We start from the raw sequence: 16,384 nt of genomic DNA, 5'->3' as shown, positions 1-16,384 counted from the left end.
GGGATGAGTTGCAGTGCAATAAAGTTGCAGTGAAATCAAAGCGAAAAGTACCAAATACTGGTCTTAAGGTGTTATACTTAAATGCACGCAGCATAAAGAATAAGGTGGATGATCTTGTCGTACGGCTACAAATTGGCAGGTATGATATTGTGGCCATCACTGAGACGTGGCTAAAGGATGCATGTCTCTGGGAGCTGAACATCCAAGGATACACGGTGCATCAGAAGGATAGGAAGGTAGGCAGAGGGGGAGGCCTGGCTTTATTAGTAAGAAATGATATTAAATTATTAGAAAGAGGTGATATAGGATCGGAAGGTGCAGAATCTTTATGGGTTGAGGTAAGAAATCGCAGGGGTAAAAGGACCCTGATGGCAGTTATTTATAGGCCTCCAAACAGCTGCAGTGATGTGGACTACAAATTACAACAGTAAATAGAAAAGGCTTGTCAGAAGGGCAGTGTTATGATAATTGTGGGGGATTTTAACTTGCGAGTGGATTGGGAAAATCAGGTCGGCACTGGATCTCGAGAGAATTTGTAGAATGTCTGCGAGATGGCTTTTTAGAACAGCTTGTTGTTGAGCCCACTAGGGGATCGGCTGTACTGGATTGGGTATTGTGTAATGAACCGGAGGTGATTAGAGAGATTGAGGTGAAGGATTCCTTAGGAGACAGTGATCATAACATGATTGAGTTCACTGTGAAAATTGAAAACGAGAAGCTGAAATCTGATGTGTCGGTATTTTAGTGGAGTAAAGGAAATTACAGTGGCATGAGAGAGGAATTGGCCAAAGTTGACTGGAAAGGGACACTGGCGGGAAAGACAGCAGAGCAGCGGTGGCTGGAGTTTATGTGAGAAGTGAGGAAGGTGCAAGACAGGTATATGCCAAAAAAGAAGAAATTTTCAAATGGAAAAAGGATGCAACCGTCGTTGACAAGAGAAGTCAAAGCCAAAGTTAAAGCAAAGGAGAGGGCATACAAGGAAGCAAAAATTAGTGGTAAGACAGAGGATTGGGAAGTTTTTAAAAGCTTACAAAAGGAAACTAAGAAGGTCATTAAGAGGGAAAAGATGAACTATGAAGGGAAGCTAGCAAATGATTTCAAAGAGGATACTAAAAGCTTTTTCAAGTATATAAAGAGTAAAAAACAGGTGAGAGTAGATATAGGACCGATAGAAAATGATGCTGGAGAAATTGTAATGGGAGATAAGGAGATGGCAGAGGAACTGAACGAGTATTTTGCATCAGTCTTCACTGAGGAAGACATCAGCAGTATACCGGACACTCAAGGGTGTCAGGGAAGAGAAGTGTGCACAGTCACAATTACGACAGAGAAAGTACTCAGGAAGCTGAATAGTCTAAAGGTAGATAAATATCCTGGACCAGATGCAATGCACCCTTGTGTTCTGAAGGAAGTAGCTGTGGAGATTGCGGAGACATTAGCAATGATCTTTCAAAAGTCGATAGATTCTGACATGGTTCTGGAGGACTGGAAGATTGCAAATGTCACTCCGCTATTTAAGAAGGGAGCAAGGAAGCAAAAAGGAAATTATAGACCTGTTAGCTTGACATCGGTTGTTGGGAAGTTGTTGGAGTCGATTGTCAAGGATGAGGTTACAGAGTACCTGGAGGCATATGACAAGATAGGCAGAACTCAGCATAGATTCCTTAAAGGAAAATCCTGCCTGACAAACCTATAACAATTTTCTGAGGAAATTACAAGTAGGCTAGACAAGGGAGGTGCAGTGGATGTTGTATATTTGGATTTTCAGAAGGCCTTTGACAAGGTGCCACACAGGAGGCTACTTAACAAGATAAGAGCCCATGGAATTACAGGAAAGTTACATACGTGGATAGAGCGTTGGCTGATTGGCAGGAAACAGAGTGTGGGAATAAAGGGATCCGATTCTGGTTGGCTGCCAGTTACTAGTGGTGTTCCACAGGGGTCAGTGTTGGGGCCGCTTCTTTTTACATTGTACATCAACAATTTGGATTATGGTTATAGATGGCTTTGTGGCTAAGTTTGCTGACGATACGAAGATAGGTGGAGGGGCCGGTAGTGCTGAGGAAACGGAGAATCTGCAGAGAGACTTGGATAGATTGGAAGAATGGGCAAAGAAGTGGCAAATGAAATACAATGTTGGAAAGTGTATGGTTATGCACTTTGGCAGAAGAAATAAACGGGCAGACTATTATTTAAATGGGGAGAGAATTCAAAGTTCTGAGATGCAACGGGACTTGGGAGTCCTCGTACAGGATACCCTTAAGATTAACCGCCAGGTTGAGTCAGTGGTGAAGAACGCGAATGCAATGTTGGCATTCATTTGCAGAGGAATAGAGTATAGGAGCAGAGATGTGATGTTGGGGCTGTATAAGACGCTGGTGAGACCTCACTTGGAGTACTGTGGGCAGTTTTGGTCTCCTTATTTAAGAAAGGATGTGTTGACATTGGAAAGGGTACAGAGGGATTCGCTAAAATGATCCTGGGAATGAGAGGGTTAACATATGAGGAACGTTTGTCCGCTCTTGGACTGTATTCCTTGGAGTTTAGAAGAATGAGGGGAGACCTCATAGAAACATTTTGAATGTTGAAAGGCATGGACAGAGTGGATGTGGCAAAGTTGTTTCCCATGATGGGGGAGTCTAGTATGAGAGGGCATGACTTAAGGATTGAAGGGCACCCATTCAGAACAGAAATGCGAAGAAATTTTTTTAGCCAGAGGGTGGTGAATCTATGGAATTTGTTGCCATGGGCGGCAATGGAGGCCAAATCATTGGGTGTATTTAAGGCAGAGATTGATAGGTATCTGAGTAGCCAGGGCATCAAAGGTTATGGTGAGAAGGTGGGGGAGTGGGACTAAATGGGAGAATGGATCAGCTCATGATAAAATGGTGGAGCAGACTCGATGGGCCGAATGGCTGACTTCTGCTTCTTTGTCTTATGGTCTTATGGTACACTGTGAATCTCCTGATTCATCCTTGGTTTTTGGATTGGATATGTTGTTATGTTCCTGAAGGCATACACTCATCCATACAGGTCTTGATGAAGTTGGTGGCAATTGTAGCCTATTCATTTGGACTCAGAAGATGAATCCCTGAATATTGACCAGTCCACTGACTCCATGCAATCCTGCAAACACTCCTCCACCTCCCTTGGCCATACTGTCTTGGTCCTCACCACTGGTGCAGCAGACTTTAGCCTCTGGGATTAGAAGTACAACCAGGTGATTGGACTTTCCAGAGTGTGGGTGTTGGATGGTACAGACAGCGTTCTTGATGATGGTATAACAGTGCTCAAGTGTACTGATTCCTCTGGTTCCACAGAAATGTTGATAGTAGTTGTTCATAGACTTCTTCAAGCTGGTCTGGTTGAGATCTTCCGCAATGCTATGGGAGGGATCAGAGTGCTCAGTTTCGTGCCTTCTGATTACGTTGCCTAACTCCTACAGTGCCTACCTGATGTTGGCTTGAGGTGGAATGTACACCGCTACCAGGATGATGGTGGAAAACTGCTTCGGGAGATAAAGTGGATGATATTTGACCTCCAGATCAGGGTTTCCCAAACTTTTTTGTTATGCCATGGACCAATACCATTAAGCAAAGGGTCTGTGGACCCTGGGTTGGGAGCTCCTGGTCTAGATGTTCCAGGTCGGCAGAATTTCTTGTTTTAAGGGGGATTCAGTCTATTTTCCCACCTTGCATCATTCTCATTTTTTTTTTCATAAACTTTGAAGAACTTTAACTTTGCCAGAGTGTATTCTGATAACTTCATCAAATATAAACTAGTGTAGTGGTTCCCAGCCTTTTATGGCAATCACTGAAGGGCCTGTGGACCCAGGTTGAGAACCCCTGGACTAGTGCATGGCCATGATTTGAGGCCCTCAAGATTTGTCCCTGTGACCTGTATTATACTTGCTGACCGAGGTGGTAATTGGGTAATTCTTTTCACTCCGCCCCCACAAACACCACTATTAAAATGTATACGCTCTCTTTGTCTTGCAAATTTTGACATAGAGGCAAGTGAACTTGGTGCAGCTGAAGACGTTCGGCTCTCCAATTTAATTTTAGTCTTGTTATTGTGAAAATAGTTGTTCATTTTGAGAGTGTGGATTCTTGGGCAGTAAAAAGCCGGTTTAACAAATACACAGGAAATGTAGAAACATAGAAAACCTGTAGCACAATACAGGCCCTTCGGCCCACAAAGTTGTGCCGAACATGTCCCTACCTTAGAAATTACTAGGCTTACCTATAGCCCTCTATTTTTTTAAGCTCCATGTACCTATCCAAAAGTCTCTTAAAAGACCCTATCGTATCTGCCTGCACCACTGTTGCCGGCAGCCCATTCCACACACTTACCACTCTCTCAGTGAAAAAAACTTACCCCTGACATCTCCTCTGGTACCTACTGCCCAGCACCTTAAACCTGCGTCCTCTTGTGGCAACCATTTCAGCCCTGGGAAAAAGCCTCTGACTATCCACACGATCAATGCCTCTCATCATCTTATACATCACTATCAGGTCACCTCTTATCCTCCGTCGCTCCAAGGAGAAAAGGCCGAGTTCACTCAACCTATTCTCATAAGGCATGCTCCCCAATCCAGGCAACATCCTTGTAAATCTCCTCTGCACCCTTTCTATGGCTTCCACCTCTTTCCTGTAGTGAGGTGATCAGAACTGAGCACAGTACTCCCAAGTGGGGTCTGACCAGGGTCCTATATAGCTGCAACATTACCTCTCGGCTCCTAAATTCAATTCCACGATTAATGGAGGCCAACACACCATACGCCTTCTTAACCACAGAGTCAACCTGCGCAACTGCTTTGAGTGTCCTGTGGACTCTGACCCCAAGATCCCTCTGATCCTCCACACTGCCAGGAGTCTTACCATTAATACTATATTCTGTCATCATATTTGACCTACCAAAATGAACCACTTCACACTTATCTAGGTTGAACTCTATCTGCCACTTCTCAGCCCAGTTTTGCATCCTATCAATGTCCCACTGTAACCTCTGACAGCCCTCCACACTATCCAAAACACCTCCAATCATTGTGTCATCAGCAAACATACAAACCCATCCCTCCACTTCCTCATCCAGGTCATTTTTAAAAATCACGAAGAGTAAGGGTCCCAGAACAGATCCCTGAGACACTCCACTGGTGACCGACCTCCATGCAGAATATGACCCGTCTACAACCACTCTTTGCCTTCTGTGGGCAAGCCAGTTCTGGATCCACAAAACAATGTCCCCTTGGATCCTATGCCTCCTTACTTTCTCAATAAGCCTTGCATGGGGTACCTTATCAAATGCCTTGCCAAAATCCATATACACTACATCTACTGCTCTTCCTTCATCAATGTGTTTAGTCACATCCTCAAAAAATTCAATCAGGCTCGTAAGGCACGACCTGCCCTTGACAAAGCCATGCTGACTACTCCTAATCATGTTATACCTCTCCAAATGTTCATAAATCCTGCCACTCAGGATCTTCTCCATCAACTTACCAACCACTGAAGTAAGACCCACTGGTCTATAATTTCCTGGGCTATCTCTACTCCCTTTCTTGAATAAAGGAACAACATCCGCAACCCTCCAATCCTCCGGAACCTCTCCCGTCCCCGTTGATGATGCAAAGATCATCGCCAGAGGCTCAGCAATCTCCTCCCTCGCCTCCCACAGTAGCCTGGGGTACATCTCATCCGGTCCTGGCGACTTATCCAACTTGATGCTTTCCAAAAGCTCCAGCATATCCTCTTTCTTAATATCTACATGCTTAAGCTTTTCAGTCTGCTGCAAGGCATCACTACAACCACCAAGATCCTTTTCCATAGTGAATACTGAAGTAAAGTATTCATTAAGTTCCTCTGCTATTTCCTCCAGTTCCATACATACTTTCCCACTGTCACACTTGATAGGTCCTATTCTTTCATGTCTTATCCTCTTGCTCTTCACATACTCGTAGAATGCCTTGGGGTTTTCCTTAATCCTGCCTGCCAAGGCCTTCTCATGGCCCCTTCTGGCTCTCCTAATTTCCTTTTTAAGCTCCTTCCTCTTAGCCTTATAATCTTCTAGATCCCTAACATTACCTAGCTCTCTGAACCTTTTGTAAGCTTTTCTTTTCTTCTTGACTAGATTTATTATTGCCTTTGAACATCATGATTCCTGTACCCTACCATAACTTCCCTGTCTCATTGGAACGTACCTGTGCAGAACTCCACGCAAATATCCCCTGAACATTTGCCACATTTCTTCCGTACCTTTCCCTGAGAACATCTGTTCCCAATTTAAGCTTCCAGTTTCCTGCCTGATAGTCTCATAATTCTCCTCACTCCAATTAAACGCTTTTCTAACTTGTCTGTTCCTATCTCTCTCCAATGCTATTTAAAAGGAGATAGAATTATGATCACTATCTCCAAAATGCTCTCCCACTGAGAGATGTGACACCTGACCAGGTTCATTTCCCAATACCAAATCAAGTACATTCTCTCCTTTTGTAGACTTATCCACATATTGTGTCAAGAAACCATCCTGAACACACCTAACAAATTCCACCCTATCTGAACCTCTTGCTCCAGGGAGATGCCAATTGATATTTGGAAAATTAAAATCTCCCATCGCGACAAGTCTGTTATTATTACACCTTTCCAGAATCTGTCTCCCTTTCTGCTTCTCGATGTCCCTGTTACTATTGGGTGGCCTATAAAAAAACATCAGTACTGTTATTGACCCCTTCCTATTCCTAACCTCTACCCACCGAGACTCTGTAGACAATCCCTCCATAGCATCCATCTTTTCTGCAGCCGTGACACGATCTCTGATCAACAGTGTCACGCCCCACCTCGTTTGCCTCCCTCCCTGTCCTTTCTGACCCCGCACTTGAAGTAGCCATTCCTGTCCCTGAGCCATCCAAGTCTCTGTAATGTGCTCTGTAATGAGAATCCAGGTGCTGGTGGTTGGAGCAAGAAATAAACTGCTGGTGGAACCCAGTAGATCAAACAGCATCTGTAGAGGCAAAAGACTGGTTGGCATTTCAGGCCAAGACCTTGCATCAGGAGTTGGGCATAGTGGAATGTTTTTCCTTGGTGAATTGCAATGAGGAGGATGTGTACTACCATGCTAGAATCATTAGATGTGATTAGCAGCCATCCCTAGATGATCTGCCTTACTTGATTCAATTCATTAGAACGAATTGAAACATTTGAGCCGCCCCCCCCCACCCCAACTCCCGTACTACCATAGTAGATAACAGGGTGTAATTAATCACATTGGTTCACACCCTGGAGTTTCCTGTGTTATGGAAATGTATATTCCTTTTTAAGTTCCCAACTTTTATAAAATTAACAGTGCAAGGTGCTGTTTGCTCTTTCAATAACATCTCCCAAGTAGTTTCGCTGTTTTACACTGATGTGGGCTCAATCTTGAAACTTGCAAATTCGACAGTAGTGTTCAGGTACCCACACAAAATGCTGGAGGAACTCAGCAGGCCAGGCAGCATCTATGGGAAAGAAGTACAGTCAACATTTCGGGCCGAAACGTTGACTGTACTTTCTTTCATAGATGTTGCCTGCACTGCTGTGTTCCTTTAGCATTTGTGTGTGTTGCTCGGATTTCCAGCATCTGCAGATTTTATCTTGTTCGTGTTCGGGTACTGCTTGCACCTATAATCCACACTTAATAATAAAGATTTAGGAAAAAAAACACTGAAAATGTCACCTCCACAGAAAGTTTGATTTAGTTGAGGCCACTGCCCTAATTTTTAAACGTAATGAATGTTCCCTGCTGAAAATAACTAATGCTAATTTCATTAAAAACCACTTTCTTTTCTCTTTTCAGAAAGAATTGAGCCTTCCCCGAAGAGGGAGTCTGTAAGTAGAACTGATTTATATCTTGCAGTTTTTCTGCAGATAGGTGTCTGATGTTTTCTTTAAATTTGGTTTCATTGTTTGCAGCTTTCTGACCTACAATATATAATTTTCATGCAGAGCAGGATTCGAACTTTGGTGACAAGTTTATGTAAATAAGCCATTATTTTGTTGGTGTGGTGAGATCATCATGTTTAACAACTGCTCAACATGTGCCGGATATTTCAGTGGCTCGCTGGCTGATGAATGTTTTGTTTATACAGTCCTGAGGAGGAGATGATTGGTTGAGGAATTGTGGTCACACTTCAATTGCTCTACACTTACTGGTTACAGTTAACCATTAATAGTTTGCTTTCTGATAAGAAGCAACATCTTTCAGTTTGGGAAAGTTAACATGAGTTTTTTTTGGCAATGCTTCCATGTAGCTTCTATGCCTGTTGAATTATTGTTCTAACAACTAGGCTAATAGGAAAAACTTGCACATTTCCTGATTGTCAGGATTAGATTTGTGTGTGTAATTTTTTTTATGTAGTATATAAATATTCTTCGCCGTCTGGTGGTGTAGTGGCATCCACACTGGACTTTTGGGGTTAGTGGTCGCGGATTCGAACCCAGCTGGCTCCTTGCTCACTTTTCATCCATGCTGGGTTGAGCATCGAGCTAGCAACTCAAACTTGTAAATGAAACAGACAAATGCTGAAGAAACGGTAAGGTTGCCACCCAATGCGCCACAAGGTGCCAAGAGGAATAACATAAACGTTCAGTTTATTGACCATGTGCTCATTTGACTTGAGTGTACTCATAATAATCAGCAAGTCCCATCCAAATTAATACCCAGGGTGCCAGCTTCACACACTTCCTTTGTTTTCCACACAACCAAGAGATCTAGTCAACGACTCGAGGAAGAAACCCCATATGCATAAGATGTCTCTGGCAGGGAATGATAAAGTGACGAAGTAACTCTTGGCAAGAGGAACTCTGTTAGGTAACAGCAGGGCAGTAGGATAGTGACTTAGTCTCTGTCAGTATGATGTGTTGGAGACACCTTAATGTCTCCATTCTGGTGGGTCTTGTAAGGAAGTACACTGTATGAGATTTGATGAGGTACAAGAAAACTAAGACCATTGATGTAGTGCGGCATTTCTTGGAAATGATGCTGAGCTAATTAACACTTAGGAATTGATAAAATTCAGTCAAAGTAAATATAAACACTAAAGATCTAAAATACATTGCTAAATATGTAAATACTAAGGTAATGATAAACTTGTCTTGCATACTGTCCATACAGATGTATAACAGTGTATTGAGGTAGTGAAAGGTTGAACAATAACAGGGCAGTGAAGTGTTACAGTCACAGAGAAAGTGCAGTGCAGGCAGAGGCAAGGAGCAAGATCACAACAAGGTAGATTGTGATACCTCCCTTTTAATTGTATCATTTGAGAATCTGCAGGCTTCCTAAGAAATCATCGAGATGCAGAGCTGAACGGGCGCTTCCTGGCCCAATGAGTCGCGCTGCCCAGTAACCAACCTATTTATTAAATCAAGTTCACAATTTTATGGAATTCCACTGGAAATTTTGTTGGAGCAAAGCCTCAGCCTTTGTGAGTTAATCTATGTGGATCCAACTGAAAGTCATTGCTACTTATAGTCACTTAACAGTGACGTATTTTTGTAGCCTCATGCTGTGGATGTTGTTTGGGAGAGGATGCTGATGTTGGTTCACTTATTGCTCCGTTGGATTTGAAAGATTTTGCAGAGACTGCATTGGTGGTATCTTTTCTGTGTCTTCAGTTGGTTGCTGCAAACAGGCCGGGTCTGAGAAGCATAAGAGGGCAAGGGGTTGTGAGCCAGGTGTGAGATCTGCAGTCAAAGGCTGTTCTAAGCCACTGAAGGCAGTCGTGGATTTCATCATTCACGCCCACTTGTTTTGAGAAGTCATTCCTGATTTATGAGAAATGGACCATATCTTCCTGGGTCTTGCAATGGTCTTTACTTTTGGAGCCACATGTTGTACAGTTGGGAGGCATTTGGTAGAGGAGCTTTGTCTGATTGATGTGTCGGACTAGCCTCTTGTATGGTTCAGTAAACAAGTTAATAACCGCTTGGAGCTCTTCTGGTGTGTTCGCTAACACATTGCCGCAGCTTGATCTTTGAGGCTGGGCAGTGTTGATTTGGATTTTCAGGTGAAATAGATTGCATGATTTCAGCAGATGTGTTGGATATGCAGAATTGAACCTGGAAGGATTGACAGGAGCGTAGGGGTAAAAATGTAACCTTGCATGGCATCATTCTGTGTTATGATCTGTTCTACTGTAGACCCGTGGTTGTGGGTACCATCATAAAGTAAACACAAGATGTGGAATCTCCCAGGGTCACTCCCACAGGATAGTCGTAAACTCAGATGTTTCTGCTCCTTTGTGGGCGTGTTGTGATTCCCACATGGGCCTCATCTGTCGCCTCAGAACATGTGTGAAAGCAAGTCTTCACTGATGCTAAATGATTGCCTAAGGAGAAATATGGTGCCCATAAAAAATATTCAACCCCTTTGGAAGTTTTCATGTTTTATTGCTGTTTTACAACATTGAATAGATAGATACATAGATATACATTATTGATCCCGAGGGAAATTGGGTTTCGTTACAGCCGCACCAACCAAGAATAGAGCATAAATATAGCAATACAAAAACCACAAACAATCAAACAACAATATGCAAACTATGCCAGAAGGAAATAAGTCCAGGACCAGCCTATTGGCTCAGGGTGTCTGACTCTCCACGGGAGGAGCTGCAAAGTTCGATGGCCACAGGCGGGAACAACCTCCAATGACGCCCAGTGTTGTATCTCGATGGAATATGGCCGGAGTCCAACAGCAAAAAGTTCAATATCCGGTCTACAAACACATTCTACGATCGTAATATGACCAGGATTGCATCATCCGTTGTTAACCAGAACAGCAAGCCCCAACTCCTTTTTGCTTACCGCTCTCAGTGCAGTTCCGGTCAGCCCGAACGGTCTGGAAGCCGTCCATGGAAAAGTTTTGATCGGGTATGTCCACGTGCAGTCCAAGTGGAGATCTCCTCTTCTCCATAAGTCTCTGTTGTCTTGACCCGGTCCTCTTTCCTCGTCTTTTTGATCCCCCTCTGCATCCTTTGTGTGTTTTCCTCCAGATTTCAGCAGGGGTGTCCGCCGCTCTGTTCGCTAAACCGGCTGGCATAAGGGCAATCAGCTGGTCCCTGGAATAAACAACGCGACCATTCTGCTGCCCCGCTAATGAGACGTGTCCAAGTGTAACTATTTCCAGCGCTAAAAACCCAAATAAAACTCTCTCCACCTGCATGTTAGAGAGGGTGCAGTTTCAACGTGTTACCATGGCAAAAAAAAATACAACAAATAACGTAAGTTTAAAAAAAAGTAAGAAGAAAAAACTAAGAAAACTATTTGGAACGGCTTAACAGGCTGCATGAATGACCGGCCCTTGCGCACATGGTATGACATGAATCACAGTGGATTTAATTTAACTTTTTGGCACTGATCAACGAAAAAGAACTTCTCGTATCAGTGTAAACAGATCTCTACAAAATGAACTAAATTAGTTACAAATATAAAATAAAATAATTAATTGCATAAGTATTCACCCCTTTAAAGCCAGTATTTAGTAGATTCACCTTTGGCAGAAAATACATACTTGAGTCTGTGTGGATAAGTCTCTATCAGTTTTGCACATCTAGATATTGTAATTTTTCCCCATTCTACTTTTCAAAACTGCTCCAGCTCTGTCAGACTGCAGGGGGATCGTGAGTGAACAACACCTTCAAGTCCAGCCACAAATTCTCAATTGGATAGAGGTCTGGACATTAATTTTGTTGTTTTTAAGCCATTCCTGTGTAGCTTTGGCTTTATGCTTGGGGTCATTGTCTTGCTGGAAAACAAATCTTCTCCCAAATCACAGTTCTCTTGCAGACTGCATAGCATTTAGTCTGATGCCCAAAAAGCTCAATTTTGGTTTCATCAAACCATAGAGTCTTCCAGCTGACTTCAGCATCACCCACATGCCGTCTGGCAAACTCTAGTTAGATTATAATTATGACGACACGTAGTCCTCTTTTATTGTCATTTAGTAATGCATGCATTAAGAAATGATACAATATTTCCTCCGGTGTGATATCACAAAACACAGGACAGACCAAGACTGAAAAAACTGACAAAACCACATAATTATAGCTTATAGTTACAACAGTGCAACAATACCATAACTTGATGAAGAAGTCCATGAGCACAGTAAAAGTTCAAAGTCTCTCAAATGTCCCACATCTCATGTAGACGGGAGAAGGAAGAAGAACTCTCCCTGCCATGCCGACCACAATCCAACTCTGAGTCATCCGAAAACTTCGAGCTCTGATCAACTCTCCGACACCAAGTACTTGAGCGCCATCTCTGTCCGAAAGATTCGACCTCATCCTCGGTCGCCAACAGGCAAAGCCAAGGATTTTGAGGCCTACCCTCCGAAAGATTCCCGACCACGCAGTAACGACAGCAGCGAACGAGCGTTTCAGAAATTTCTCCAGATGTTCCTCTGGGCTTTCATGTCCATTCTCCATCAAATCAGAATTGTCCACAGCCCCTATTTAACAGATACGATATCATTTTTCACCGGAGGGCTGCGCAGTTGAGATTTCATGAGTCTTTTTTTCAACAGTGGTTTTCTCTGTACCACTCCCCCATAAAGTTGCGGTTGGTGAAGTAGGGTAAAGAAAAACCCCAAGGCATTCTTCAATTATGTGAAGAACAGAGGGAATGTAGGAGTGAAGGTAGAACTGATTAGAGATAAAGGTGGGAAGATGTGCTTGGAGGCTGTGGAAGTGAGCGAAGTCCTCAATGAATACTTCTTTTTGGTATTCAGCAATGAGAGGGAACTTAATGACAATGAGGACAATATGAGTGAGGTTGATGTTCTGGAGCATTTTGATATTAAGGGAGAGGAGGTGTTGGAGTTGTGAAAATTCATTAGGACTGATAAGTCTCTGGGGCCTGACGAAATATTCCCCAGGCCGCTCCACGAGGCGAGGGAAGAGATTGCTGAGCCTCTGGCTAGGATCTTTATGTCCTCGTCCACAGGAATGGTACCGGAGGATTGCAGGGAGGTTTATGTTGTCCCCTTGTTCAAAAAAGGTAGTAGGGATAGTCCGGGTAATTATAAACCAGTGAGCCTTACGGCAGTGGTGGGAAAGCTGTTGGAAAAGGTTCTTAGAGATAGGATCTATGGGCATTTAGAGAATCATGGTCTGATCAGGGACAGTCAGCATGGCTTTGTGAAGGGCAGATCGTGTCTAACAAGCCTGATAGAGTTCTTTGAGGAGGTGAGCAGGCATATAGATGAGGGTAGTGTAGTGGATGTGATCTATATGGATTTTAGTAAGGCATTCGACAAGGTTCCACACGGTAGGCTTATTCAGGAAGTCAGAAGGCATGGGATCCAGGGAAGTTTGGCCAGGTAGATTCAGAATTGGCTTGCCTGCAGAAGGCAGAGGGTAGTGGTGGAGGGAGTACATTCAGATTGGAGGATTGTGACTATGGGTGTCCCACAAGGATCGGTTCTGGGACCTCTACTTTTCATGATTTTTACTAACGACCTGGATGTGGGGGTAGAGGGGTGGGTTGGCAAGTTTGCAGGCAACACAAAGGTTGGTGGTGCTGTAGATAGTGTAGAGGATTGTCGAAGATTGCAGAGAGACATTGATAGGATGCAGAAGTGGGCTGAGAAGTGGCAGATGGAGTTCAACCCAGAGAAGTGTGAGGTGGTACACTTTGGAAGGACAAACTCCAAGGAAGAGTACAAAGTAAATGGCAGGATACTTGGTAGTGTGGAGGAGCAGAGGGATCTGGGGGTACATGTCCACAGATCCCTGAAAGTTGCCTCACAGGTGGATAGGGTAGTTAAGAAAGCTTATGGGGTGTTAGTTTTCATAAGTCGAAGGATAGATTTTAAGAGTCGCGATGTAATGATGCAGCTCTATAAAACTCTGGTTAGGCCACACTTGGAGTACTGTGTCCAGTTCTGGTCGCCTCACTATAGGAAGGATGTGGAAGCATTGGAAAGGGTACAGAGGAGATTTACCAGGATGCTACCTGGTTTAGAGCGTGTGGATTATGATCAGAGAGTAAGGGAGCTAGGGCTTTACTCTTTGGAGAGAAGGAGGATGAGAGGAGATATGATAGAGGTGTACAAGATAATAAGAGGAATAGATAGAGTGGATAGCCAGTGCCTCTTCCCCAGGGCACCACTGCTCAAAAAAAAGAGGACATGGCTTTAAGGTAAGGGGTGGAAAGTTCAAGGGGGATATTAGAGGAAGGTTTTTTACTCAGAGAGTGGTTGGTGTGTGGAATGCACTATCTGAGTCAGTGGTGGAGGCAGATACACTAGTGAAGTTTAAGAGACTACTAGACAGGTATATGGAGGAATTTAAGGTGGGGGGTTATATGGGAGGCAGGGTTTGAGGGTCGGCACAACATTGTGGGCCGAAGGGCCTGTAATGTGCTGTACTATTCTATGTTCTATGTATGTGTAGTCTCTCCTATCTCAACACTGAAACTTATAACTCCCCCAGAGTTGTCATAGGTCTCTTGGTGGCTTCCCTCACTAGTCCTCTTCTTTCACAGTCACTCAGTTTTTGAGGACAACCTGCTCCAGGCAGATTTACAGATGTGCCATATTCTTTCCATTTCCCTGATGATTGACTTATCTGTACTCCAAAGGATATTCAGTGACTTGGAAACTTTCTTGTATCCATCCTCTGACTTGTGTTTTTCAATAACCTTTTCATGGAGTTGCTTGGAGTGTTCTTTTATCTTCATTATGTAGGTTTTGCCAGGATACTGACTTACCAGCAGTTGGATCTTTCAGATTCAGGTGTATTTTTACCACTTAACTAATTATGTGACTTCTAAAACCAGTTGGCTGCTCCAGTGATAATTTGGTGTGTCATATTGAAGGGGAGTGAATACTTATATAACACACACAAAATGCTAGAGGAATTCAGCAGGCCAGGCAGCATCTATAGAAAAAAGTACAGTCAACATTTTGGCTGAGACCCTTCAGCAGGACTTCTTGTATTTTTTTTCTGTAGATGCTGCCCGGCCTGCTGAGCTCCTCCAGCATTTTGTGTGTGTTGCTTGGATTTTCGGCATCTGCAGATTTTCTCTTGTTTGTGAATACTTATGAAATCAATTATTTTGTGATTTATATTTGTAACTAATTTAGATAATCTTTGTAGTGATCTGTTTTCACTTTGATGCGAAAGAGTCTTTTTCTGTTGATCAGTGTCAGAAAAGTCAAATTAAATCATTGTAAAACAATAAAGCATGAAAACTTCTGAGGGGGTGTATACCACCAGGAGTGTTATTCTAGAGCAAAATTTTTCTGTAGTAAATGTGTTCAATCTGATTAATAACATGGTTTACAGAGAAGAGTCCCAATCAATTGATACGACCTTGACACTCCTTGTGTTTGTGAGATCTCAGCTCACTGCCGTTATCAGGATTAGATGGAATATTTGAAATGGTCAGGTGATTTAATAAAGTAATGTGTTTAGAAATAAAAATATACTCAATGCACTGAAGCTGGTCCAGAATTGATTTTCATATGGGTGCCTCTTTGGCCAACTCTGTATAGATTATGTTTCTGGTCGAGAGATGGGTGGGAGTAACTTCAATAAATATTTTGTGCTTTTACTGTTTAGGGAGGTACCAATGGGTATCCTACTTATTTAGAATGGTGCATCTTTGGTGTAGCAGAAAGTTTTCCTCAGGTTGGTTAGTTGCTTGGACTTCTCAAGATGAGAGCACGTTTGCCAGTGAAAATTACAGTGTTGGCATTGATTTCATGGGAAGCCTTCTCTCCAAATGATAGTTTTATATACTCTGTGCAGTAATTGTGGCCTATAAGAACTGTGTGGCTCCTGCATAATGGATCTTGGAGGTGACCCAGTTTTTCTACCAGGTGAGACATGAAGGAAAGAAGGTAAAGTGAAATAGGGAGGAATACGAAATCTTGTGCACAGTTGGGATCTGGCTGCTTTAGGAAATGGATTCAGGCAGACGCTTTGAAGGTGACCGTTGTGTTGCTGATTAGTGGACTTAATGAGGTTCACAGACCTTTACTGTTTTATGTTTTGTGCTCTTTACACTTGGTTTGAGTCACTGGTTTATTAAACACTTCGCTGATGTTATCACACTATCCACCCCACGTCCACAAATAAAGCCTCTATCTATCTATCCAACTAATCTCTTTGCATCCATTCCACAACGTGAGGGAGTAAAAATCTTTGCTTTATGACTCCATCACAATGTACAGACACGTGAATTTATAAGTCTGGTGGCTTGTAGAAAGAAGCTGTTCCATAGCCTGTTGGTCCTGGCTTTAATGCTGTGGTACCGTATGCTAGATGGAAGCAGCTGAAACAGTTTATGGTTGGGGTGACTGGTGTCCCCGATGATTTTTCAGGCCCTCTTAACGTACCTGTTGCTGT

At 43.1% G+C, this 16,384-nt stretch overlaps 1 protein-coding gene across 9 annotated transcripts in view; it reads left to right on the top strand.

The window, feature by feature from the left end:
• The window catches only part of mast4 (microtubule associated serine/threonine kinase family member 4), a 435,748-nt gene that overhangs the window by 191,457 nt on the left and 227,907 nt on the right, over positions 1-16,384 (top strand). For all 9 annotated transcript variants that reach the window (XM_063049360.1, XM_063049351.1, XM_063049349.1 and 6 more), the window contains exon 4: positions 7,831-7,862. In XM_063049360.1, the coding sequence (XP_062905430.1) occupies positions 7,831-7,862 (32 nt within the window). The remainder of the gene's footprint in view (positions 1-7,830; positions 7,863-16,384) is intronic.

Source organism: Mobula hypostoma, chromosome 5 (genome assembly GCF_963921235.1).
Source record: "Mobula hypostoma chromosome 5, sMobHyp1.1, whole genome shotgun sequence".
In the NCBI taxonomy this organism is placed as follows: Eukaryota; Metazoa; Chordata; class Chondrichthyes; order Myliobatiformes; family Myliobatidae; genus Mobula; species Mobula hypostoma.
This window is presented reverse-complemented; position numbering and strand designations above follow the sequence as displayed.